Source organism: Accipiter gentilis, chromosome 12, assembly GCF_929443795.1.
Source record: "Accipiter gentilis chromosome 12, bAccGen1.1, whole genome shotgun sequence".
Taxonomy (NCBI): Eukaryota; Metazoa; Chordata; class Aves; order Accipitriformes; family Accipitridae; genus Astur; species Astur gentilis.
Genome location: NC_064891.1, coordinates 3,026,882 through 3,052,825, shown reverse-complemented (window position 1 = coordinate 3,052,825; position 25,944 = coordinate 3,026,882). Strand labels below are relative to the sequence as shown.

Genomic DNA, 25,944 nt, shown 5'->3' with positions numbered 1-25,944 from the left:
TCTCTGCATACCAATACAGAACACAAAGCAGAGGCAGTGCTGCCAGACACGTAACTGAGTGACTTCAATATGTAAGCAGGAGATGGGTGCTATTCTCAGCACTAGCACAGACAAACAGCACTCAGCTTATGAGACAAATTAGTGAATTATGCACTAACACCAGATTTTGATTCATAATAGTGGTTGGACAAGTTAGGAAATTGTGCACTAACGCCAGATTTTGAATCATAATGATGGCAGTGAAGCATAGACGTCAAATCTGGTTTCTAGCCCTTCCCTTGCAGGCACACACGCTCTTTAACTTCTAGCTGTCTCAGCTGTGTGGTTTACTGTCCCCAAGTCTGCCCCAAAAACTCCTGCAGCCAGAAGACATCAGATTCATTTACATGTCTTCATTAATCCAGCTCCTTTTGACTGAAATGAGTTAGGAAACGATTACTGAAGCAGGTCAGCTGGCAAAACTGAGAAGGCAATACAGTTCTACCAGCTAGACAGGGCCAAGCAGGTGAAGCTGGGTCAGAAGTTATGGCCTCTTGCATTGATATGCTAGAGCTTGGCAGAGAGTGTGCCCCTGTCTGTGCTCCACTACATATTGCAAAGTGTAAAGGGAAGTCAGATGCTTGAGAGTTGAAACAAGAGACTGCTGAGTCTCGTAACTGGGAAGGTATGTGACTGACGTACTTCATGAGGTGCCCCAAAAAATTGTGATTCTTTTAGGAGAACGTTCCCCAAAAGATGTAATTATTTGTTGTAGGAATTCATACTTTCCCATCAATATGTAATTCCTTGGAAGAGTACTCCTGAAGTATGGGACAGTTGGGCCAATACTGGCACAATACATTAAGCACCAAATGAAATGTGTTTGTAATTAGGCAGAAGCCTAATCTCCATGCTCAGGCCTTGAGATGAAAGATGTCTGCATCTCTAGTTTTATCTGGGAAATTAATAAACTGTAGGAATGAATTCTCTGGTAATCCTATTTTGTTCAAGAATGCCCTAGTTTTCTGTCCTGTATCACACTTCTGTACATATTTACCTAATTGGGTTGAGTATCTGCACTTCTGTTAGCTTCCAGTACTTTTCTGTCAGTGTTCTACTGCTGCTGAAGGAGGAGTAGGTAGTGCTTTCTACCCAGCTCCAGGATGGCACGTTGTTGGGCAAGATGGGATGGAGAGGAGGCCCTGGGCCACCCCTAAGAGGAAGAGGGGAGAGAGGTCTCTAGCAGACCTAACACACTTGGGGGACAGCTGTCTGTGCAACAGTCAGAAATCCTGATTCTCTGGCATTAATACAGTGCTCTGATATATCATGAGTGGTTTTAAACATGCTTTTGGCAGCCTTGTGTCACTCCTGTGTAATACAAACTCACAGCGAAGTATTACCTGCTATTATCTCAGTGCAAGGCTACGTTAGGAGTTTTCAGCTTTTTCAGCAGAAGGACTCTGGCATCTCACCTAGACTATAAAGTGCTTTGCAAACACACTGCTGTTGTTGTTGAGGGGTTCTGTGTCACAAGGTACTAACAGTTCTTAAATAAATGTTATCATTAATTATATGTAATTATCAGATACGTTTTAGTGAAATGACTGTATCTGCTCAGCTATCATATGATCTTTGTTAGAAAAGAATAAAGGTTGTTCTTGGCAGTGATAATCATTTGCTGTTTCATGAAAACACCTGTGGTTTGTTTCCTTTCCATGCTCAGATACCATGATATGGGTGGATTAGAAGAGGATGAAGGTCTACACAGAACAGTAGATGCAGATCTTCACCTTTAGCAGGCTGACAAGTGTAACATTGAAGAAATAACCACACACACTAAGCCTGTAAGCTCCTCCCTGTCCCACCCCACCCCCCCCCAGCAAGGACTGTAATCTTTAATAAATTTTCTATCAGTTTCATTTGAGACTAGAGCAGAGGTCTTCAGGGGAAAAAATGAGAGACTTCTGGTTGATTAGTAATTTTTGATACTATTTAAAATACCTCTCAGTATGTGTCTTTATACAGTTGACCTTAAAATGAAGATCCATGTGTTAAGTAGCAGCTACAGTTGTGACTATGTCTTCTAGAATGGATTAACATTTTTTAAAAAATTAAAAGACATGTTATGCCTCTTTACAGGTATGATACTCCTCATCACAGGATTTTTTTGAAGGCGCTGCTGTCATTTGCAATATGTGAAACATCAGTTGCAGTCAAAACATATTGCAGAGCATAAAATCTGTATCACCTTCTGTTCACAACTGTTATCTTAAGAAAGTGGTATTTGTAAAGTTGATATGTTCTTTTTTCTGACCAAAATAGGTGGATTAACTATATGTACCCATAATCCCCACTAGCACATAATGTATGTGTTCTTTTGAAAATTGCCTCATTATTATAACAGTGTGCCAAGGGCAAACTGCTAATTATGCAGCAGCAGAAAAACATACCTGTAATGCAGTCTTTGAGTAAATCCCAAAACAGTGGAGATGGAAAGAAAGGAAGGGGCAGGAGAGAAGAGACTGGTCCTCTGAAAGAAGGATGAAAGTCTGCAGGCAATAAGCAGCTTGTTACATATTTCTGTGAGGCTTACCTCATTTTTGCAAGAGCTTCAGAGCAGGGCAGCCAAACTTCCGGACCCTGGGAAGCACACACATACTTTATCTTTACCTGGTTGAGAGCCACAAGACCCACACTGTGACCTCAGGAGCCAGGGGGAGGCAGCAGCTTTGGGACTAGGGTGTAGGCAGGAGAGAACAGGGCTCCCTGGGGCCTTACCAGGTCCTCAGTGAGAGGGGGCTAGGGTGGGCTTGCAGCTCGGTGAAGCTCAGAGTCCGTGTTTGGGTCCCTCTTTCTTTCTGCCATCTACCAGGAAAAAGTCTGCTCAAAGCTCTGGTTCAGAAGGGGCATGCATAACTGCAGTAGGAACTGGAGTGATTTTGGATGTGCCTAGAGGTGCTAAAACTTTAAGTGCCTCAAATAACAGATTCAAATGGATTTTACTTGAGGGATAGGATATATTAAGATTTAAGTGGATACAAATGTAGGAGGGCCTCTTGCAAACAGTGTTCTTACCCTTTCATGCTAAACTTCATATACAAGCAGAGAAAAGGGATAGCCTTCAGGCAGAAGGGAAAATGCTTCCTGCGGCCAAAATGTGAGGCAGGGGATTGTTGACTGTGAGCAGAACTGTCTTTCCTGTGCTGGCTCAGAGGCACATGCTGTCTGCAGACTTTTGTTGTCACCATCCTGGATCCTTTGCCTAGGAAAGGATGCTGAAATAGGCTTTGTTGTTGTATATGGCTGTTCTAGCACTTGCTGGAGCTGCATGTCTTTGCAGTCCTGGTAGTGTTTTGAAGGACGATCCCTCCGTTGGGAGGGCACCCTGCTGTTTGCGGTGCTGTTAGGCTCTGTGCGTGTTCCCTAGGTGGAAATATCAATCAAAGGGAGTGCGTCCGGGTACCCTTCCTTGCTAGTAGTGGTCAGGTGCTGGGGAAAGGGTGCATGTACGGCAGCCAAACTTTGTGAAAAACATTGTGTGGTTCCTGAGAGCCCAAGCTTAGAGCAACTGCAGCAGTTGTTCAGTAAGCAAGCCGCCTTCTCCAGTACTTTCTAGCCATGTCTTTGTGTGCCAAAGATCGTAAATTCCTGTTTGTGGCTGCAGTCACAGCTGCAATGAGATTTGCCAGCACAGATACCCCATGCTGGCTTTGTAACATGTGCATGTTCTTAAAGAGAAGGTTTGTTTATATCAACCTTTTCTTCACAAAGATCCTTATATCTGGCCTATGTCCTGCAAATAGAGGGATCATGTGCTGTAGTATCCTCCCTAAAATAAGGGGTGGGTTAATGTATCCTGCTGCACCCTCTTCTTAATGATACTGCATGTTCTTGCTGTTAATTGTTGAGGTATGAAAACACATGTATTTGTACACTGAGAAGTTTGTGCTTACTATAAACACTTTCTCTATTTATTGGCTTTCCTTTTAGCAGCTGCGGTTTAAAACCAAGGCAAGCCAAAACTTACCATTATTCTCTGGCACGTGATAAGAACTTGGGCGCCTTTTGTTGCCAGAACAAATCAAACAGGGGGCTGGTGTTGTTTGCTTAGCTGACTATTTTTGTTTAGGTTTGGGGGGTTTTTGTTTTTGAAGTCTGTCATGCCAGTACATTCAGTCCCTATCCAAAGTAATAATTTGCCTTATCACTCAGGGGCCTTGCTGCCAGGTTTACATAAGGGATTGCAGCCAGGCAGCCGGCAGGGCTGCCCTCCAAAAGCCGTGGATTCTTCAAGAAAACTGCTCAGGAAAGGAGCAAAGGTCTGGAATGATGTCGGTGGGGAGGTGGTGAGGGTGGTTGCCTTCTGCATCATTCGGCAGCAGCCTCTCTGGTGGGCCCTGCTCTGAGCCCTCAGAGAGGACTTTTTGTGTAAGGTATTGTTGCTGTTTGTCACTTTGTCTCTTTAGGTTGTGTTGAGTTAGTTTTTCCGAGCTGACTCATTTAACTTTGAGAGTACATTTGTCTCCACCCTCCTATGCAATCAATTCCCTTCTTTCTTGCATTGTGAGATGCTGGCAGTAGGAACTGCCTTACATAATGAGTTGTTAAGAAAAGCATTCCGTTTTCTAAAAACACAGCCACAAAGACATGTGATTTATGTATCTCTCCAAGGTAGGTGACTGTGAATGGCAAGTCAGGGTGTGGTCTCAGCTCTTCCTGGGTTCTTCTCCTCTTTCTATAGCCAAGGTGTAATGACAGTCACAGAAACATGTAATTATGTAGATTTTTTCCATGCAAGTCACCTGGGTGGATTTCAGTTCACTTTTCCAAGCATTTGCCCTGTCTCTTCCGCCCTGCACAGGTTACTCCTTTAGATTAGGCTTTGTCTATTACACTGTTCTAACCTTCCTGTTTACCTCTAGCCATCTTATCTTTGCCTCTCTATGCAAGATTTACCTAGTGACAAATTATGGCTTGTGGGATGGAGAACATTTTAAATCTGATGCCCTGACCTGTGCCACGGAAGTGGAGGTTCATCTTGGAAGCAACAAGAATCATAAATGAAACAAAAATCTGACGACTGTTAGATGTAGAAAGCAGCACTTTAATGCCATAACATGCATATGGAAACAAAAGTTCTTCTTTCAGTCCATGAGCCAAGTATATTAGCGTTTCCTGGGACAGCATCCAGCAGTCTTAGAAACCAGAAAGAGCCTACAGTAAGTTCACGGCAATTGAGTAACAAAGCTGAAAAAACTGACTCCCCTTCTGTATCTTGGGCCCTCTCAGCTAGAAGGATTCCTTATTTTGTCATCTTGTTCATGTTTTTTTGTATATGCTTTTGCTGTGAGGAGAAAGTCCCTTAATCTCATGAGGCTGGTGGCTTTTTGATACCAACTGGGTCAGAGAATAGTTTTTGCTGTAGGAAAAAAGGTGCAAACATCTGTGACAATTTTGAAGTCATTTTCAAACAAAAGGATCGTTGACCTCTTATGGGAGAACACACAGTGGATAATAAGGAGTTTAAGCCAGCCTTGGAAATCTTTGTGCTTTTAATAGTTGTGTTTACGAAAACCAAGACACCCATCACTAACCTGCCTTACTAGCAACTAGGGAAGAGGCAGAGCCTGTGCACTATGACTTGATTTACTTTACTGCAGTATGTGGATAGTTCCCTCTCCTGTAGCTTCCTTAGCATGTCTCCTCAAGTGCCTAGTGCATTGTTCAGCTGAGGAGGTTCAGCAAAGCATGCCTTGTTTCCGATAGCTTTGCAGAGCAAGCAGTTTTCTACCACCTGAAGTGGTGAGGTACTCCTTCCTGAGCGGCTTCCACAGGAAGATCAGCGGGCAGAGGTCACCAAATTCTCAGCCAGGCTTGTTTGCTGCTGCCATTTCCCAGTTCGTCTGAAAGAACCGTGCATTTGGACATTGTGTTCAGCACGTTGCGGTGTAGGCTGGATGGAGTTCAGCTGTGACTTCCCATGACCCCCGTGTATATTTTTAATGAAAGTGGTCAGCTGGCTGTCTAATAAGAAAAGGCTGGGGGTGACAGGGCAGGGTTGTCACTCACTGCTCTTGTCACTTTGCTTGCATCTGTTTGTCTATGAGCTGTTTCAGTGTTGTAAAATCCTCCTCTTTCATGGTCAGTGGCCATGAGAGATTTCCTCTCATTTTATCTGTTGTGAGGAATGTGATCGCAAGCTGACTGCTTATCTACAAATTGCACTTTCTCACATTGGCTCAGTGCCTTCCTCCTGGCCCGAGAGGGTTGCAGTTAGGAAGTGTGAAGATAGTTCCATTTTGTATCAAAGCTTTCCTTTTCATTCTGCACCTGCTGCAAGAAGTGTATTTGCACTAGGGATAACTGCAAAGAGAAGCCACCTCGTAACTGCAAAGAAATAAAGGCCGCTTGGATGTTAATGACTTCCAGCCAGTAAGGCTTTGTCAGGACTCCTGGAAACAAGAGATTCCACCACCAATTCTCAGGCCCTTTCACAGTCTCCAAGCTTTCTGCATTCAGAAAGTTTGAGTCATGTAGGGAGGGATAAATATCTAGTAAAATAACATTTTTATTGTCCTGCATTATGGTTAGGAACCACCTAACCACCATGAAATGATTACTGTCTTGGGAGCACTGCTAACAGTTTACCTTTTATAAAATTTATAGATGTTTCCTTCAAAAAAAACCCACCCCGAAACTCCAGAAAGTGTCAAATTGCAAAAGAATCAAGTGACCACCATTCTGAGAGGGCTACTGAGCATCACAGAAAATAAGTTTCTCTCTAAACTCTCATTAGCTTTTCCTGGATTTATGCCCCTTGGGTAGCAAAACTTGGATTTTTCCCAGAACTGTGGGACCTTTCTCTTGTTGTTCTGAATGTTCCTGATAACTAAAGGTAGACTTACGCTGAACTTTTGTTTCCCTTCAGTATCCACTTACTTGTGCCACTCCTAACATTGCTCAGACTGGCCTGCAGCAGGATAGGAGCATGTTTCCACAGCCTGGACACGTACAGAGTGGTTAGACTCAAACCTGATGTTGCAAATGAGGGGTACAGCAGTGAGCCGCGCTGATTGAGCCAGGCATCATTGTATCTGGCTGCACATAAAGAATAATTTGTGTTTCTTGATGTACACACAGCTGGGTGCAGGAAAAACCCTGGGACTGGCCTGAGAGGGCTTGCAGTCAGGTTTTAATGAACCTGGTCAGAGTTGCCTTTTAGTCAGGATCTCCCTTAGCCAGGATCTCCCTTGCTTCCATGGCAGATGCATCTTCCAGCTCTAGGCAGAGAGATGGATTTCTTCTCACCAAGCTTACTCTTCCCTTAGTGCCTCCCAGCTGGAGTCAGTCTCTCCCTCCAAGCCACATCTCTCGGGAGCCAGGCTGGCCACTGGGGCACTTGTGCAAAGGCAGGACTCCTTTCAGTCACATCATTAGCTGAAGAAGAGCAGCTATTTCTAGAGGGTTTTTATGGACGGTAACTCTGCCAGACTGCCTCCCTTGCCAACACGGACAGCAGTTTATCTTTCAGCGGAGTAAAAAGACGCGTGCACCAGACGTGAATGGTGTGGCCCGCTTTGCTGAGCCCTTTCTGATATGGTTGTTATTTTTGCAAGGCTAAGGGTGAACTACAAGTGTTTCACTTGAAGATGGTTTAGAAAGCAGGAAACATGGTGGGTGCAGAGGCATGGAGTTCAAAGGATAGTAATTTTGTAGAGGATTGGAAGGTTGTTTTTGGAAGGTGGGAAAGTGTGAAACCAGTGACATTTTTGGTAAGGGATATAAATAATGCAGGGACTACCAAGGGCTCATTTAAAAATTTTTGTAATATTTTTGCTGACAAATGAATGCTTCAGTGTTTTCTATGGCAAACATTTTCATTGGTCTGCAACAGCTGAATTTTTAAAGGGTCTTTGTGCAGACTGTTTTATAAAAATAACGATTTAGAGGACTGCGAGAAATTTCATTAGACATTAATATTTAGGAATTTCATTAGATTAGCAGAACTTTGGGAAAAGCCTGCTTCGAAAATAACTTGTACCTGACCAGACTCCTGCTTGTTTGCTTGCTCTCCCATGCTCTGGCACTTGAACTAACTGGTGCAAATGAAGATCCTAGTGACCTGTTGCACAGCATGCTTTACCCTGTTCCCACAGCAGCTTAGCTGGCACAACCATTCATTACGTGATGCTTTCCCAGAAAACACTTTAGGAACCTACTCCCAATCCTCCCCCTTCTCCAGGAGGGAGGCCAAGAAATAATTTCTGGGCTATCCCATGGGGCGAGAGTCCTTTGGAACAAGTTAAAGCGGCTGACAAGCAGGCGTGGCAGTGCTTGCAAAGGACACTGCTGCTTAATGAAGAGCAGCCACAGCATCTAATCCAGGTCTCCTGGGAGCTTGGGGTGTCCCTCTCAATGGGAACCCTGCTTGCATGCTTATCTGTTGGCTGAGGTCCAGAAGTCTGAGAACCTGAAGCTCTGAGAAGCTTTCAGCTTGGTGTTTACTTTTCTCCTGTCCCAGCAAGTTTAAGGAACAATTCCGGAAAATGTTTCCACCTTAATAGATTTTAACTAGCTTTGTTTAAAAGGTAATTTGGCCTCCAAGTTGCGGGAAGGAACAGAAGCACTACAGTGCAAAAAAACAGTATATTCCCCACGGATATGGCAACAATACTTGTATTTCTATGCCAGTGCAAAAAATAAAAGGGGTCAAATGACGTCAACTGAGAGCAACCTGCTTCTCTTTTGGAGAAGAGGAGTATTAGTTAAGAAAATGAGTAAGAGAATTCTGCAAATTACATCTGGGCAGTTCATCTAAGACTTGGTGTTCCTAAACAGAGGCAACTGTAAGTTTTAAGAATGTTAAAAATTCACCATCATCTTTGATGAATTGTGTCAGTAGTTAGGTATCCTCACCACTTAAAAATGCATCATTTCTAGTCATAATTTGTCTGTGTTTGACCCCAGCCATTGAATCTTGTTCAGCTTGTGAATACTAGAACAAGTATTAATGTTCTTGCATGCATGGGCTGTTTTCTTTGAAAAGCGCTAAACGTGTGGGGTTTAGTTCTTGTGTTCCCTTCATGGGTTGTCTCTAAGCTCTCTTCAATTTTTCACAATTTGCTTGAGAATGGGACTTCCTGAATTGATCAGAGCCTTCTATAGCAACCACCCTAGTAGGAAACACAGACGTAATACACCTTTTCCACGCAATATCCATGTTGATGCCTCTGAGGACGGTGTTAATTTCTTTAGCCACACAGTCACTCAGGGCTTATATAGAAGTGCTGATCTGGTGTGACGCTGTATCCCCCAGTAGGACCCGTCATCCTGCATATAGTTCCCAGATTTTACTCTCATATGGCTGTACTGAAACTTCTAGTGCTGGCTTGCACACAGCGTACAAAAAGAACCATCGATATTATTTTACATTTCCTTTCAGATCATTGATAAAAGCATTAAGTGATACAGGGCTGAGTACCAGCCTTGGAAAGTCACTGTAGGTGCTTGCCCCCTTTCTGAGGATTCCCTTTTTACTAAATTACGTTTTTGACATATTACTCTTTCTTCCTGTTTGTACTCTCTTTGGACAGGGCCTATTTAATTGTCTGTCTGCTTTGTTTGGATGTGAAGGGCTAATTTCCAAATATGGTTTCTATTTACACGTGACTTGCTTATTTCATGTGTGCACACAGATCTTCTGGCCTGCAGGAGATTTTGCAGGGTAATTATCATTTAAAATTGCAGATATTTATATGCACAGATACTCTGAAGAGAAAAATGCATGTATCAATGCATATATGTGTACATAAATAATGGCATTTTAAATTTTGTATTGGCGGTATTTTGAAAAGTACATTCTTTAGTTTTCAGTCTGATGATATCTTTGCTTTGCATTTCATGTTTCTGCCAGGGGGAAATTATTGCGTAACTTAGTAAACACTGTGGGAATACATTGATGGTATTGAGCAGGACTCCAGCATCTTAAAAACCCTCAGATTTTATCAGACCAGGCAAGATCTTTCTTTTTCTTTTTTTAAAAAATAGTATCTGATTTGTGTATGACAGTGCAGTGAGGCAAGGGATAACTGCTTTTCAGGAGGCAGACACAGCCACATCCTCACAAAATCCATTATCTAGATCACTTGTATCTCGTATCCTCTGGTGCTGTTCACAGATCCTCTTCTCTGTTGCTTTATACACTGAGAAAATTACTTGGTGTGCAGCTAAGTATGAAAAGGAAAGATAGAGGAGAAAGCACTTCTGTAATAATGATTGACAGGAGACTTCCTTTCCAAACCTGTGTTCATTCTTTAAATGTCAATGGTGGTGGAGAAAAGCGATTATTCATATTTAGTTCCAGACAGTGTCTTTTTTACTTTGTTGAATCTCAGTAAGAAATTTGCAAATCAAATAGTTTGAACCCAGGTGTTGCCTTGGCGTAGGTGCTGAAGTGTGGTGGTATGTGTTGGTATTTTAGGGGGGGTTTATAATTTTTATTGTTATTTCCTTCTATTCTCCTGAGGTATTCACAATACACTAAGGAGCGTAGTTAGTGGAGGGGATGCTGTTCCTGTCCTGAGAGAGGGTTTTTTTCCCCATCCTCTGTACTATGTTTGGTGGTACCATAAATAGCCACTGTGGTGCATTGTTGCTGCCAACAGATGAGTTTGGCCTTTCTGAGCAATAGGAACGCAAGAATTGTATGAAACCTGCAGAAGAGGTTTTGTTTTCTATGTTTAATATGGGAGAATGAATTCAACAGGCACAAACAAATCCAAAACAAAATGTTGTATAATCCCAGGTTTTATATGTGATAACCCATCTTGAATTATGCAAGTTTAAAAGGGCGTTAAGAGGGCAGGGGGAGGGTAGGAATTCCTGCCTCTGTCAAGTAGCAAGTTGGCTTTAACGTAAACATCTGTGAGAAGGAAGTGGAATTGTTTGGAGATAAGACTGCAGTTTTCTGGCAGCTTCTGTCTGCCTACTTTGTGCCACAAATATATTGCTTGTGGTCTGTACCCGTGAACAGGGGAGGTGAAGAATTAAGGAGCTGTGTGGTCGTTTAGCAGGATGAGAGATTCAAAGGGCCCATTGAGATGATGCAAACTGAAGTAAGGTGACATGCACCGAGGAAGGAGAGGAAAAAACTGATACCCCATTGAGGGGACTCCAAAAGAAGAGAACAGAAACAGAAGGTGGATCTAAAGATGCTGAAGGCACAGGGAGCCCTGGGCAGCTTTAATATTCTCCCAAGGCATCTGGTTGAGTTTAGCGTGATGCCATGAACTAACCTTCTTCACTGATGCTAATTCATAAATCAAACTTTCTGGTTATTACAGCATCTCTTTTTGTTAGTGAATTCTTTGTTAAGGATCTTAGTACTTTTAAGGTCATTTATATGGGCAAGTCCCATGGAAATTAAAACAAAATAGCTAGGGTATAAATTCAGAGTACAGCAGCTATTTGAGTTATTCCGTTTATTCAGCAAGCTGCCCTGGAGAATCCTGACTCCTTCCCTATGTGGATGGGTCCTTGGTTAAATGTGGAAAATTATTTTTTTTTAATTGGCATCCTGATGGCAACACTCAGTTTATAGAAGTGTAATAAACTATGAATAATTGTGCGTGTGTAAAAAAAGACTGGCCAGGAAGAGGCAATTTGATTTATTGTCAAATTGTGAAACAGTACAAGGTGCTTTTGTTCTATACTGAAGCATTTTTATGTATCAGAGTAAAATCTTTCTCCCGTGGTTTTAGTTGCTTAAGACCCCATACGGTGCATTTAATTTAACAGGAAGTCATCAAGATACTCATTTAATTGTCACAGATAAGAGCAGCCCACATCCGTGATGGCAGAGTGTTTTATCAGCATTGCTGACTTTCCTAAAAAGGGGCACTGTGCTGTGCCTGGCGTGACTGTGGTGCAGCAGAACAGGCTTGTGCTGAGGCAACGGGCAGAAGCATTACTAATGCACTTCTTCCAGTCAGCCTGCTGACAGGAGCAAATATTAAACAGTTCAGCATACTGAAGTGGAGCCACTTCTCAGCTGACCTCTGTGTCTCTACTCCACGCCACCGCTTTCTGAGGCTGCAGCTGCCCACTGCTCTTACTTTTGACAGAAAACACCCCTGCCTCCTGCTGAGAAGGTAGGATCTGTTAGGCATCCCTTTGAAATGTCCGATACCCTTCTGCTAACCTGTGGGTGTCTGCTGCTTCTCCAGAAAGCTGATGTGGCTCGTGTTTAATTCACATGACCTACATCTGCATGGAAGTCTTAAACGTACAGGTACTGAGCTCTTGCCACAGCTTTCTCCCAAACCAGTGCTAGTCCTCGCTGCAGTTGAAAGTGATGGTGCTTTTAATATTGACTTGAATTTTCGAAGATTGGCTGTCTGGCTGTGCCAGAATTAGCCATTAGGCTTTTACCACCTAAATGTTGAAAGGATCCATTCCCTTATGCCCCTTCATCAGTTTGAGATTGTCCCCTTCCCCCTGGCATAAGGTGTGCAATGTGGTAACATTGTTCACAGGTAGGGCAGCAGCAGAAGTCTTTCTGTCCAAATGTTGGGGGAGGTTGAAGGCAATTCCTTAGGCGTTCTGGACAGAGGAGGCGCAAAGGTGAAAAATGAAACTTTGGGTATGTTCCTTCAGCAGCCATCAAGCGTTTCAGTGCAAGACCTTCTTAGGGGTTTTGCACTGTTCGTTTTCCAAGGCTGCTATGTCCTGGAAAGTGGCACATCCGTTGTGTGGGCTTCTTTTGTTACCACTCTTCCCAGCCCTGAATTTCCACCAAATAAAATGGTGTGACTCGTTCTGTCAGAGCAGTATTTGGTCAGGAGCCGCAGCTGGAGAAGCAGGAGTCCTTGAGGGTGGACCACTGGGAACACCAGTAAAAATAAGTTCAGCTTCTGCAACACTTACCTCTTCATTTCAAACGTTAGGGCAAGAGTTCTCGTATGCTCCTCTTTGCTGTGTCTCCAAATCGGTTGGCCAACTACGGCACGAACCCTCTGAACCTCAGTAGCACCTACTACAATGCAAAGGGGCAGTAAGTTCGAAGGCCCGGCTGCGCCAGCCCCTATAGACACCTATGTATAGCGAAGGCATGCAGCTTGCGGAGGGGGAGTAGCCCGGCGATGGCATCGCAGAGCTTCGGGTGGGTTAGGTGCGTGCCGAGTGCCCTGCCCGTGGGCATCCCGCCCGCCGCGGCCGTGGGGAGGGACGTTGTGCGTGACTACATCGCAGCCTGGGTGACATTTAGGAAGAAGGGAGCGGCCGGGTTACAGCTACTAAAAAAGGGATACAAAAGACCTCGTGGGGTGATTTTGTTACAAGGTATCCTGTGTTAATTAGCCTCCGCTTGTGGCGTTTCTTCCAGGTCCGGGACCAACTGGACGTCGTAAACCTCTTTTGGTTAACCTCTGTCTGCCAAGGCCGGGGCGGGGGGGTTGGCAGGGGCCGGGGGGGTGTCCCTCGCTCCCCAGCGGCAGCGAGAGGGGGCCGGGCCGGGGCCCGGGGCGGGTCGCCGTCAGCCGCCAACCCGGGGCTGGCGGCCCCTTCGCCCCTCCCCGGGGCCGAGCCGCGCCGCCGGCTCCCCGCGGCGAGGCGCTGGCAGCGCTGCGGGCGCGGCGAGGCCAGAGTGGCGGAGAGGCGAAGAGAGGCAAGAGAGGAGAGGCGAGGCGAGGCAGGGCGGGCGGGCGGCGGCGGCCCCATGGCCAGCATGGCTTGCGAAGTCATGCCCTTGCAGAGGTACGTGCCCGGCCGGGGCAGCCCCCGGCCCAAAACGCTGCGCGGGCAGGCGGGGCGCGGGGCTTGTGCCGGGCTGCCCGGCCCCGAGGCACGGGGGGAGCCGGGACTCCGGCCCTGCCGGGAAGAGCAGCGCAGCTCCGCTCCGCTCCGGGCCGGCTGCCCGGGCGCCGGGGCAGTGTGGCAAGTCGACTGATTTATTAACGGGGCTTCGGGGGTGGGGGAGATCTCTGGCTTCCTCCTGCGGGGGGTGTCGATGTAGCGCCCCGAAATCCACGCAGCCCTCTCCGTGCGGGGAGCCTGCCGCGGAGTGAGAGCGGCTCGGCGGTGTATAGGGTTTTAGGTGCCATCCCCTCCCGGCGAGCGGTGGGGCTCTGACGGCTCCCGGTGCCCGAGCGAACCTCTCCCTCCCGCCGCTTCACTGCAGCGGGGGCTGTAATGCGGTAAGGGAGCCCAGCCGAGCCCGGCCGGGCTTCCCCTAGCACACCCCACGTACAGCTGTCTGCTTACATGCCCAGCGTCGTCTGCCTTTGCAGCAGCATGGGCGAGAGGTTTAGTTTTCGGAGGAAAAGGGTTGTTTTGTTTCCAGGGTGTCGAGACACACCTCCCTTCAGCACCAGCTGTGAGTGCGTACCTGTGCTGGCATGTGCTCCTGCCACGGTACGGCAGGGATAACTGCAGGCAGGCTTTTGAAATGGCAGGGCACAGGCCCGCTGGGGGGGGCGGAGCAGAGTGTACACAGTCCTTTTACTTAGTCATTAATTTATTTTTTTTTGATTGCTCTTTCGGTTCTCAAAATCGAGCAGTCCAAACCTCCTGTAGCTGTATTCAGACAGGCTGAATAGCAATCTTTATGTAATCTACAAAACAGTAAATAAGTAATTTTTGCGTGCCATTTCAGCACTGTGGTGGTGCTGTTTACTTGGACACAATAAAATAGTAACTGAAATTGCTGCCCAAACCATTACTGTCTTGATAAAGCAGGGGGTCCTCTGTAGATAGGTGTGGAGGAAGTCTCTTGCAGTAATGCAGTCGCGGGGTTCCATGTTGATGACTGCAGAGAAACAGAAATGTGGTTTGAACGTCTTAAAGAAGTAGTCATAGTGCATCATTCCTATTTGAAGGACCAGTCTCACATAGTATTTTTAACCTTTTTGTGTTCCCGACGATCTGACTGTCATAGCGGTCAGAACAAGTGGTTGTTGTGCTCTTGACTGTTCACCCCAGGGGAAAATAGGTTTGACAGGGTAGCTCTAATTAGACTCTGTGTTTTGTTGTTGCAAGGATTGACACTCGATCAGTTAGAAATGCACTCCGCACCTTAAAAGTGAAGATTTTTCTTCAAACTCCTATTAAGTCTTGAGCTTGGTACAGAACTGTTTGAGCTTTGCAGTTAAAAAAAAATTATTCATAAAATTCTGGCTGCTTTTTCATGTCCTTGATCTATGTTTAGGTTGTGTATACTATACTTTTAGCACCTGATTTTCTTTGGACCTATGGGCAGACAAGCACAGTCTCCCGGATCCCTTTACAGTGGCATTCTCCAGGTTGCATCTATATTTTCCTTGGAACATTGTCTCCTCCCTTCTTAGAGCAGAGTTTTGCTGCGGAAGAGGGTCTTGCTGGCTTTGGGCATTGTTTGTCAGCTTCAGGAAAGGCGAGGCCTGGCAGTGGTTAGTACTAGCGCAGGTAGCAGTATGCTTGTGGTTCCTGTGAGGTGGACAGGCTGATGATGCTGTTCCAGCTGAGGGCATGGACAACTTGCAGCATGATTCCTCTTGCTGGGTCTAAAACAAACTAGCGTCAACCTCCAGGTGCTGTGGCTTGGGGCACTTCCTAAGCTGAGAGCATCTGTCTTCCCCTCTCAAGAAAGGGAATGAGCTGGCAGCGATAATCATGCTTGGTTCCCTTCCTGGACGGCTGAAATCCCTCCTGCCTGTCTCCTGCAGGTGCCCCTCTCTGTGCTGGCTCTGGGCCACAAGCTGTCTGTGCTGTGCCTGCCAGGGGAAGCCTCCTGTGCTGAAGCGATACGAATGCGTCTCTGTGTAGCTCTTGTGTAAACTTGGGAGAGGGAGAAAGGCTCTATTTAAGAAGCTGTAACATTTAATCAGCATTTGTCACTAGAGCGGCAAAGTATCGTATCTACCAAGGTATCTGTAAACTGTGAGTCTGTCTTCCTAAAAATCATATAATGTGCTTGCACAGAGCCATATGTACTATACAGTGTCATTCTATATATAGATGTCTGTGGAATGGCACATGTTGGGATATGGTGGCCTGCTGCGAGGGAGTGACAAAGGGTATGTCAGGGTTATGTGGCGTTGCATGGGAAGAGGTGGAAGACCAAATGTGTCAAACCGTCCACTGCAATAAGTACTATATTGCCCAAGCGCTGTAAAAGGCACCTGTGAATGTCACACAGGTTGCATTACTGATTTTCCAACAACCTATCCGCCAGTAATTGTCTCTTCTATTGCTAATAGGCTAACATGTTTTCTGAATAGCATTAGCTTACTTTAATAACCTAGATTCCTAGTTAGAACATTACTAATGCCGTTAATGTATGTTTTAATTCATTTATTCCAGCTCAGTCTATTGCAGATTTAACAAAAGCTGTGCAAAGCTGAAATGTGTGGCAGCCACCTTTGCCAATTGCATCTGCCAGTTTCCACGGGAGATAAGAAGGGCAGGTACACACTCAGGCCTTGTGTGTGATCAGTGGACTCTCTCACTTTGCACTTCGCTGAAACAAATCAGGGCAGACGAAGAGTGAAGCCATCACAAATATTTTTAGAAAGTGCATCTGATAGAAATAGGGAGTGCGAGGATCTGTTTCTTACCTGTACAGTAGCAATTGTCTGCATGGGCTGTCTCGCTTGCAGTCATCATAGGAGTTGTTTGATTTACCTTACTGGTTTGTTTGCTTGGCATCATTCACAAATACCCAGTATTTTAGCCTGAGAACACCGTTCGTTTTCCACCACGCTTCCTTTTTTTTTTTTTTTTTTGGAATGGCCACTGTGTTCTCTTTACAAACACAAACGCTCACTAATCTGTTAAAGTTGTATCATAAAGAAGTCTGATCCTTTGGACTTTGTTATCACTTTCTATCCAAGGTACTGGGAGTGCTCTTGACAAGCCCTAGTGAAGTATGTTCTGGAATATGTATGTGACGTGAAGTATGTTCTCTGGGGGTGGAGAGAACTTGTATGTGATTGGTTGGTTGGTTTGGTTTGGGTTTTTTTCTGGTGGAAGAATGAAGAGAAATTCAAACCTGTAGTTCTCATCTTCCTCAAGTCATAGTCATAGCCTATTAGAAAATGCCATGTGAGTTTTTGGCCTTCCAGGCTCACATTTGACTTACAGCTGGGTACTGTCTTGTCATGGCTGTGATGTGATGGGTGTAGGAACCTGTGGAAGCTTCCTGGGTACCTCTGGGTGGGCGCCTCTGACTAAAAGAGGAGATTGATGTGGAAATTTTCTGTGGTGTTTGCCTCTGGGGTGTCCACCTGATTCAGCAAGAAAATATGAATATTTACCTAAAAAATGGACCCTTAGATACCTTTATTTGAAGCGTGCAAGCTTTTAACAAACAATCCTGAAATAGAAATCGCTGGTTACCTAGTAACAGTTCTTCACCATTATAATGCAACAGGTATGTGTGCATTACGCAACTTCACACTTAAATTCTGAGAAGAGGTGAGACTTTGGCTGGTACATTCATTCCGCCTCTTTCTGACCCATTTTCTAGTTTTATCCTAGTGAGGACTAGTGCCAAACCACAAGTAGAAGAAAAGACACTGCCCTGTCTTTCATAATAAGCCCCAACTAGTTTAAGAAGTAAAACAACAAAAGCAAACTGTTTAACATTGACGTCATTTTGTAAAAGATAAACATATTTGCAATCCATGAGGATAGCGAGTAGAAAATAATTATACAAAATTATGCTGTCAAGGGTTCCAGTAGATTCAGATACGTTAGTATAAATGGAAAATCATCCTCTCACTCACAGTAGCATTTAATCAGCAAGAAGTTCTGCTCATTTCAGCTTGCCATGGGATAGCCTGTACTTCTCTGATGTTGCTTTGAAGCGGGAGGAGGTGTGCAAAAAGGCTTCAGTGTTTTGGGTTGTTTTTTTTCCATTTGGGCAACGTGCCTCAATCTCAGTGCCCCCTCATGCACAGCCTGCACAGTTATGCCTGTGGATAATGCAGTATATTCTCAATGTGTGTGGCTGTGCTGTATGTTAGCGTTTTCTGGAATTAAAAGGCTCCTACTCTTGGCTTGGGTACTGATGCCTCAGTCTTGGCTCTGGAAATAGAACAAGAAATAGTATGTGCTCCTCAGATGTGTGACAGTGGTCCTTCGTATTCACCTCGGCTTGTCTCTGTGAAATAGTAATACTGGTATTTCGAATGCTAGATAAAACAGGAGACAGAAGCTCATGCTTTTGGAAGGCCAGTAGGGAACTCTTCCCCAAAGAGGTCCCTTTCTATGGCCTCGCAGTTACATTGCTGCAGGCTGTGGTCTCACAGGCTGAAGACATCACTTAGTTGAGAGACCTTTAGGAAAAACATTGCTGAAGAAGCAGATTTGGGGAAGATGGGGGATCCTTTGGAGATTAATATTTAAACCAACACCAATCCACCCCCGGCCAAGTTACTGGAGATATTTTGTGGAGTGTGTGAGTTCAGAATAAAGAAGGCGGGTTGTCCGCCTAGTATTTTGACATGTGGCTCATTTGGTGAGTAGCTTACGCAGGTACTTAAGCATGAGCTTAACTTGTTTTCATTGGTAAGAGAGGTTAGGTGTAACTATTGTGAAGGCTGGAGATCAGTATCTGAAAAGACATGTTATGGTTTTGACTATAAAAGTTACTCTTCAGGGAAGATGCAAATGTTTGCATGGAAGTAACTCTCACAGAAAAATATCTGTGAAATGTTTGTTTCTTAGGCAGTTATGATATAGTGCATTCCTCCTCTCTCCCCTCTGCTTAAGGGTATAGAGCAAGGGTGGTATTGCTCAACAACTGATGGTTAAGCTCTGACTTTTAATGATGACCATTTTATCACCACAATGTTATCATGTTAGATTAAATTAATGGTTACTCTTGCATCAAGGATGATATTCTTTCTTCTTTTGCATAACATACCTCAGTATTTATTCAAAGGAAATTTATTTTTAAGGCTTTATTTGAAGGAAGAGGCTTATATTGCCTGCTATTTCTCATTTGCAAAAACATTACCTTTTACCCACTGCTGTGAAGCATAAACTATGAGTAAATCACTCTATTGAGAAAATAATTATGCAATAAATTTTCATGAGCAGTTTCAATCTTGGATTTGTCGTAAGCTTGAAACAACTTTTATGGGGAAATGACCTGGGGGGGGGAAGAAGTGCTGAAAAATTTGTGAATAAGAAAAGACATTCAGCAAAAAGCACTACTGTGGCCTCAAAATTGAGGCTTCCTTGAAGTTGTTTTTAGTGTTAATGTTGAATGTCAGAATAAGTAAGTAAACAATATTGTTAAAATCCTCTGCAATTGCAAAAATGGCATGTATGTTAATCGAAGGTGGCACAAGGGTTCTAAATGGCGGGAAGAAAACAAGAGGGAGGTAACTTTGAAGTCTTAACAAGTCACCCAAGCTTAGCCTTTCTTCTCTTCCCCCCAAAAGCATTAACTTTTGATACCATTAGTAATTTGATGTCACTGAATTTTCAATGCTTTTTCATTTGATTGCATTAAAATTAGAGGCTATCTCATTTCCTGAAAAAAGTATTCTCGCTAAAAAAAATAAATTAATTTCATTTGAAGTCCAGAATATCTGTGGTGGAATAGAAAGTGAGCCATTTCTTTATCTAACTTCTGAGGTCAGAACAAATAGAGCCTATGGGAAGGCATTAGGAAAACATGACCTTGGCTTGAACAGCATGACCTGCCAGTGTCTAGGCCCTTTGTCTCTGGTGCAGAATGTTGACACTTGAGTCAAAGTACATTTTAATGATTGTAAAAAAAAAAACAACAACAAAAACCAAACCCATATTATTTTCATTTAATCGACGAAATGTCCCATTTAACTTTTGAAAAGAGAAGTTGAGTAGGAAAGCAGTGGTACCTTTACAATGGAGGTTCTGGTGCCAGCAAGTCAGGATGGAAGAACTGCTGATAATTAAGTGTAAATAAAACAAGGGGGAAGGGTGCTGAGCCACCCTCTGACCTAGGCTGAGAGCTCAGGCCTGTGAGGGAGCTGGGACAGGGGTATCCCATATGCATGTAAATAAATTGGGAGCTCTCCGTCTAAATGGGTGTTCTACAGCCTCAGTTCTGCAACAGGCTCAGCAGCTCCTTTATTCTTTCTGAAGGCCAAGATGAGACATTAGAGATAAAAAAAAGGAAAACCATCATTGCATATTTGAGAATGTGATTGGTGAACAGTTGCCTGTAACATTCTTGTTGCAAAAGAGGGAGGCAAAAAAGGTAGCTGTAATGGAAATCTATGATTTAACAGTTAGACTTCATCCAAGCTTTCCTATTTCCTTCTTTAGAGACAGAAAGGATGCATTGAATAAATGCTGTAAAATACACATGCCTGAAAATCCTAAGATATGCTAAATGGCAATACTAGCGTTCCTTCCAGTCTGACAAACTTTTTTGTTAGCTCAGCGGAGGTCACAAACATAACAATATTACTTCTTTAGCTGTAAAATAAAGAAAACAGTTTTTTTCAGTTTGGTTGGTATTTGGTTTGGGTTTTGGCAAGAAGGAAGTTATCAGCTCTTTAGGTATCCTTCAGGAGTGTGAGAAATTGCTCTCCATATTACTGTATGAAAGAGCAATTCATTTCTGTTTAATCCCTTGGTTTAGGGGAGCTATGTATATGTCTGAGAAGAAAGAGACTGCTGTATTTTGCACTCACCTGCTTGGCCAGGTAGTAAGTGATAATTCAATAAATAATTGACTTTTTTTTAAAGTTATTTCATCCCTTCAGTGCCTTGTGGCCATAGAACATGTGTAAAGCTGGACAAAACTTTGAAGGTTTAAAAAAGAAACCAAAACCACCTAATTTACTACTAAATTTGCTTGCCTAATGAGTAAATTCTTTGCTGGCCAAGGTAGAAATTTAGACTGTGTAGGAGATGCACATGTCTTGTCCCCTCCGTACTGTGGACGGCTGGCTTGGTTTGCCAAGTCATTGTGCCAGGTATTAAGCTTTCCTTTCTTTCTGGAAGGGTTGTATATCCCTTTAACCAAAGGAGAATTATGCAGCCCAAGTACAGTACAATTAAATGTTAAACATATCTTAATGACTTCTAGCATTTTCTTTTGAAAGTATACATGGTAGAAAGGGCTTCCCAGCAATATTAATAAGCCCTTCAGTACAAGGTGTTTTAAAAACAAGTAAGCAGTTGGGTTTTAATCAGCACAGTGTGAGTGATGGTAACGAAGAGTCCTGTGTGGAAGTTTTTAAACCAATTTCTAGCCTCTTTATTGTGTAATACCAACAGATGATCATTTATGATTCATATCTTGTACAGTTTTGTTTGCCTGTCTCTTTTCTATCTGAAGCCATGTGATTAGATATACACAGGTTTAAAACCTCTCAAACAATTCTCATTTCTTCCATTAAACTAATCTATGCTTGTGAATATAATATAAGCACATCAGTTTATTACCTTACAACACGAATAATTCATTATTTCATAAAGTATTTTAATCAAAACAGAATCCTTGTGCACTAATTGATTGTAGTAGGGCTTGGTAGTCTCACATCTAATTTGAGGGGTTGTGAATTATGTGGAATAGCTGGTTTAAATCTGTAATTTACAGAGCTCATGCCTTGCAGCTTGCACAGATGAGATGACTAAGGTGCATGAACTTAGGGAAAGATGTTTGGGATATGTTGGTTTCAATGATTTAGGGGGGAAATGGATAATGTGCTTTACTCAGATGCAGGAAATCTTTCTAAAGTTAAAAGATTTTTATGGTTTTCTCAGAAGTCTACATTTCAAACTAGTTAGCTTGGAGCTCTTCATCCCATATGCAGCTACTGATCAGTGCTGCATGTGTAAAACTATAAAGCACTATTGGATGAGAGATTATGTACAGCTACAATTATTACCAACCATGTGAAATTTTGAAACGTGATGGTCTAAATGAAACTGCTGTTTGGTTTCTGACTTCTCTAGAGCTTCTTTCTCCCCCATTCCCAGCTAATATTCTTAAAATATTTGTTTCCCCTCAGTTACTTTGTATGAGTGGATAATGGTTTTTTTGTACAGATACAATACCAGCTTGAACTTGTGGAACAGCGGTTGTACTTGCTGTGGAATAAAAGGAAGGAAGTGCAAGAGGTTTCAGAGTCCCTGCTGAATGCTACTTTTCCATCTGATCTGTCAAGGCAACTAGTGGGACTATGAATATAAGAAAGTTATTCGGACTTTTTCAGTATCCCTGTGCTTCTGTAACTTGGAAGCTAATAACAAACCCTGAGATGAGGAAGGGTTTTTATGAGGGGAAAAAAAAGCATGTTTGGTGCTGCTTTGACAGCTGCCACTTGTACACAAAGCAGCATTTGGTGGTGTCATTTGAATTAGCATTGATGCACAGAAATCTTGATTGTGCTGTGAACTTTTCTCTACGTGAGAAAACATTTTTCATGTTTTGTGTCCACCACTCGTCCTTGCTTGCATTGAGATAACAAATACAGCCATTAACATAATGAACTGAACACAAAAAACTTTACCAGCAGCTTTGTGAGTTTAAAGCAGCTTCTTTACACTTAAAAATATATATATATTCCGTAAATGCTAAATAAAGAGATAACTTATGCATGCAAGCGAGATGCGTACCATCGAGGGAGGGAGCCTGTACCTGGCAGAGGTTCTTGGCCATACCTTTGTTGCAGGTCATCTTCTGGGAAGGGCAATGATGGGCATTTCCATGTTTCCCTCCACTTCTTCTAGGCAGTCTCAAAGCCATAGCGGTTTCTCACAAAGACCCTTTAGGTGATGTTTGCCTTGGTTCATGCACAGACAGCTGTGTTACCTACCTTGGTGCAGGCAGGCGCCGTCAGCCTGCTCTGCTCCGTGTGCTGTCCGGGTCTCGGAGGGGGGTTCAGTGCTCCCACAGCCCCGGCCGACTACAGCTTGCTGGAGTTGCTGAAGATGGGCTTGTGGAAGTGGCAGCGAAGTTTCCAGTAGCAGCTGTGCTCTCAGTCTTCTTGGGGAGCTGCTGAAAACTGCCCAGTCACTGTTGCGTTGCAGAGGCGATGCGAGTTTTGGCAGACCGCGCTGGTTTCGGAAGCAGCTTCTCTTCCTTCCTGTCTGTGGTATTTGGTGTTACCCTAGAATCAGTATTTCAGGCTTCCTGCATAACATGCTGGAAGGTCTTTTCTGTAGAAGCCTGTAGTTGTCGCTTTATAAATCTCTGTGTACTGGGCGGGGGGGGAGGTGTCAAAATGATGCAGAATTAAACCCCTGTGATTTTTTTTTTCTGGCACACTGGCTTGCTTATCTTTCTGTCTGTCCACCTTTCTGGCCTTTCCAGCTCCCTTGCATCTTGCCTCCTCCCTTGTGCTCTTGCCCCCCAGATAAATTTGGTGTTCATATTTGTGGATCTGTTATAACATTGGCTGGGTTCAAAATGAGCCACTGTGAAATCTGCCTCTGGCTGGATCAGTGTGAGAGCAGGGTGCTTTCCTGGCTGCAGGCCGGTTTCAGCTCATCTTGCTGAGGGAGTTTCCTGCTGGCTTCGGTGGAAGCTGCAAAAGGTACCTCTGAGTATTTGATCTCCTAGCTACAAAACCCACGGAGATGTCCCTTTCACCTTTATTCTGTGCTTAGAGAAGTTTTTATAAACAGATAAATAAAATCCTTAAAAACTCAAGAGATCAATGGACTCAGGCTGGCTTTCAAAAATTGTTCAAGCTTGACCTACTTCAGATCCCTGTTGAAGTTGGTCAGGGTATTAAAGCCCCCAGATTACTTGAGTTTGAAGCTGAGCTTACCCCACCTAGAGGATTCTATGATTCTCCCATATTCTGTCATCCTCTGAACAACCTCAAAAGCGATGGATGCCTTCACAGTGTGGCAGTGCCCCAGGACCTGTGGCTGAGTACCTGTGGCAAATTACTGAGGGCTGGTGCAGTCCCAGGCTGCTGAAACAGTGGGAAAGCAGCAGGGAAGTGTTTGGTTTCCAGTGCCTGCGGGATGTTATCATTTCTGCTTTTGTTTAAAGTAATTTATGCAGCTTCTCGTCTTTTCTGCCTTTCTGCCAAACTTGCTGTGTTCTTCAGCAGACCCAATTAAAAGTCCTTTGGGGATGAATCAACCTTGGTGGCATTTCCTGCATGCTTGGAGGAGGGCACGTGTCCTACTCTGGAGAATTACAAAGCTTACATGCCCTGCAAAGCCGACCATTTATCTGGTTGGAATGATTGGGTGAAATGCGTTTGCACCCCTCCTTACAGTGGCACAGTCTTAAATTAACTTAAACCATCAGGCCACCACACCTTTGAGCTTCAGTGCCCCAACAGCTCATTCTTACCCTTGTGCCAGCACAGGCATGATGAGCTGAATCAGGGAACTGGTTGGCCACACACCAGGTAGTTATGTTTGGGCCAGGCCAGTTGACCACTGAAACACCGTTTTGTCAAGGGAGCTCCACACCAGCTGATGGTAGCCTCTAAATATCAAGGCTAGGGAGATTTCAGCATATTCAAATCAACTTTCCACAGGAGTGATAAAACTGGGGAGTTTGTAGCCTCATGCGTACACCCATGGCTGTTTCTTTGGTCTCAAGATGTCATATGGCTTTTTCTCAAATTTTGCTTTCATAGGCAGGTTGTTTAATTCTGGAACAGCAGATGGCAAAAGGCTCTGGTGGTTTTGCTGGCAAAATGCTTTACTGTTGCTATGGGAATAGTCCTTGCAGTGCTGCAGAGCCAGAGTGACTCCTGGTCATCTAGCAGGAGATCTGTTACACCTCATTTGTGGACACTGAGAAATGAGTTGGATACTCAGGATTTAAGGAATGTAACTTAAAAGCTTTCTTCCATGAGTACAACCAGAGGACAAAGTAGACATAAGTGTTACCTCTGTAACAGGTGTACTGTTTTACTTTTGTTATGTCTGCTTTTTAAGAGTAAGTATCTTGAACTGCTGCAAATACAAGACAGAGCTGCATACTAACTTTAAAATATATGTTTTGTTTTTAGTTCCCAAGAAGATGAGCGGCCTATGTCACCCTTCTATGTGAGGTATTTACTCAATCTTTTTAATTTGCTTTACTGTGTGGTATTGACTTGTTATTGGAATTAAATGTGGGGAGCAATGCCAGAAATGATGAACAGGCTGTAATCAGACTGAAGATTAAAGTTAAGTTTGTACTGACTACTCAGCTAGTGGGATGAATGAGTCTTTGGAGATAAAAATTGTGTTGCAGTTTTTTTGTATTTAGAGACAAGGCTCGGGGTTTAATGCCAGTCTTGTAAATTCTTAATTAGAAGATGGGCATTCGTTTCCTCTTTTCTTCAGTTCATTATGTAGCTTAGATGCCTGTCATGAGTTGCTTATAATCTGCGGGCACAGGAGAGATTTTTGCCACAAGCTTTGAGGAACTGGCAGCATGTGCTGCTCAGAAAGAAACCAGGAACCAGATGGTGAGTCAGCAGCCCATGCAGCAACTGCTCCTCTGCTGCAGCCCAGAAAAGGAGAGTGCTTGGGTCCCCAGTGTGCCTGCCTGGAGGGAATGGCACTTGTGCTGCATTTGAACAAATTGTGTTTCTTGTTTTGTCAACTGGAGGCCAAAGTTACTGCTTGTAAAAAGTGGCCTAATTCTGTTGACATCAGTGTAAGTTTGCTCTGTTTGCTTCAGTAGCAGGCTCAATTCCAGTGCTTTCATTTATACTTAGTGGAAGAATAGGAGCCAGAGCAATTAACAGTGAAGGGCTGCAGAGGGGGAAGGGACAGATATTATAATAGGGTTCTTTGATCTCTGCAGAGTTTAAACAAACAAAAAGAAATCCCTGTGTTGCTTTTTGTGAGAGCAGTGATATTTGGAAATTTCAGTGATCTTCTAAATTTGTTAATTCTCTTGCATATATTCCTATTTATCTTTGTAGCTCAGTTTTTTTCCTAAAGAATTTTTCTAGCATAAACTACAGAAAGTGTGCATTTCATGCACACTCTTAATATGGAGACTTGCATTAAAAC

The 25,944-nt window shown here is 43.8% G+C and overlaps 1 protein-coding gene across 9 annotated transcripts in view; it reads left to right on the top strand.

Moving 5' to 3' along the window:
• The window catches only part of FAM13A (family with sequence similarity 13 member A), a 167,474-nt gene that overhangs the window by 91,686 nt on the left and 49,844 nt on the right, over positions 1-25,944 (top strand). For 8 of the 9 annotated variants that reach the window (XM_049815117.1, XM_049815119.1, XM_049815122.1 and 5 more), the window contains one exon: positions 24,948-24,989. In XM_049815117.1, the coding sequence (XP_049671074.1) occupies positions 24,948-24,989 (42 nt within the window). Of the gene's footprint in view, positions 1-13,613; positions 13,735-24,947; positions 24,990-25,944 lie in introns of those variants that run through there. The other variant, XM_049815124.1, reaches the window with a different exon arrangement.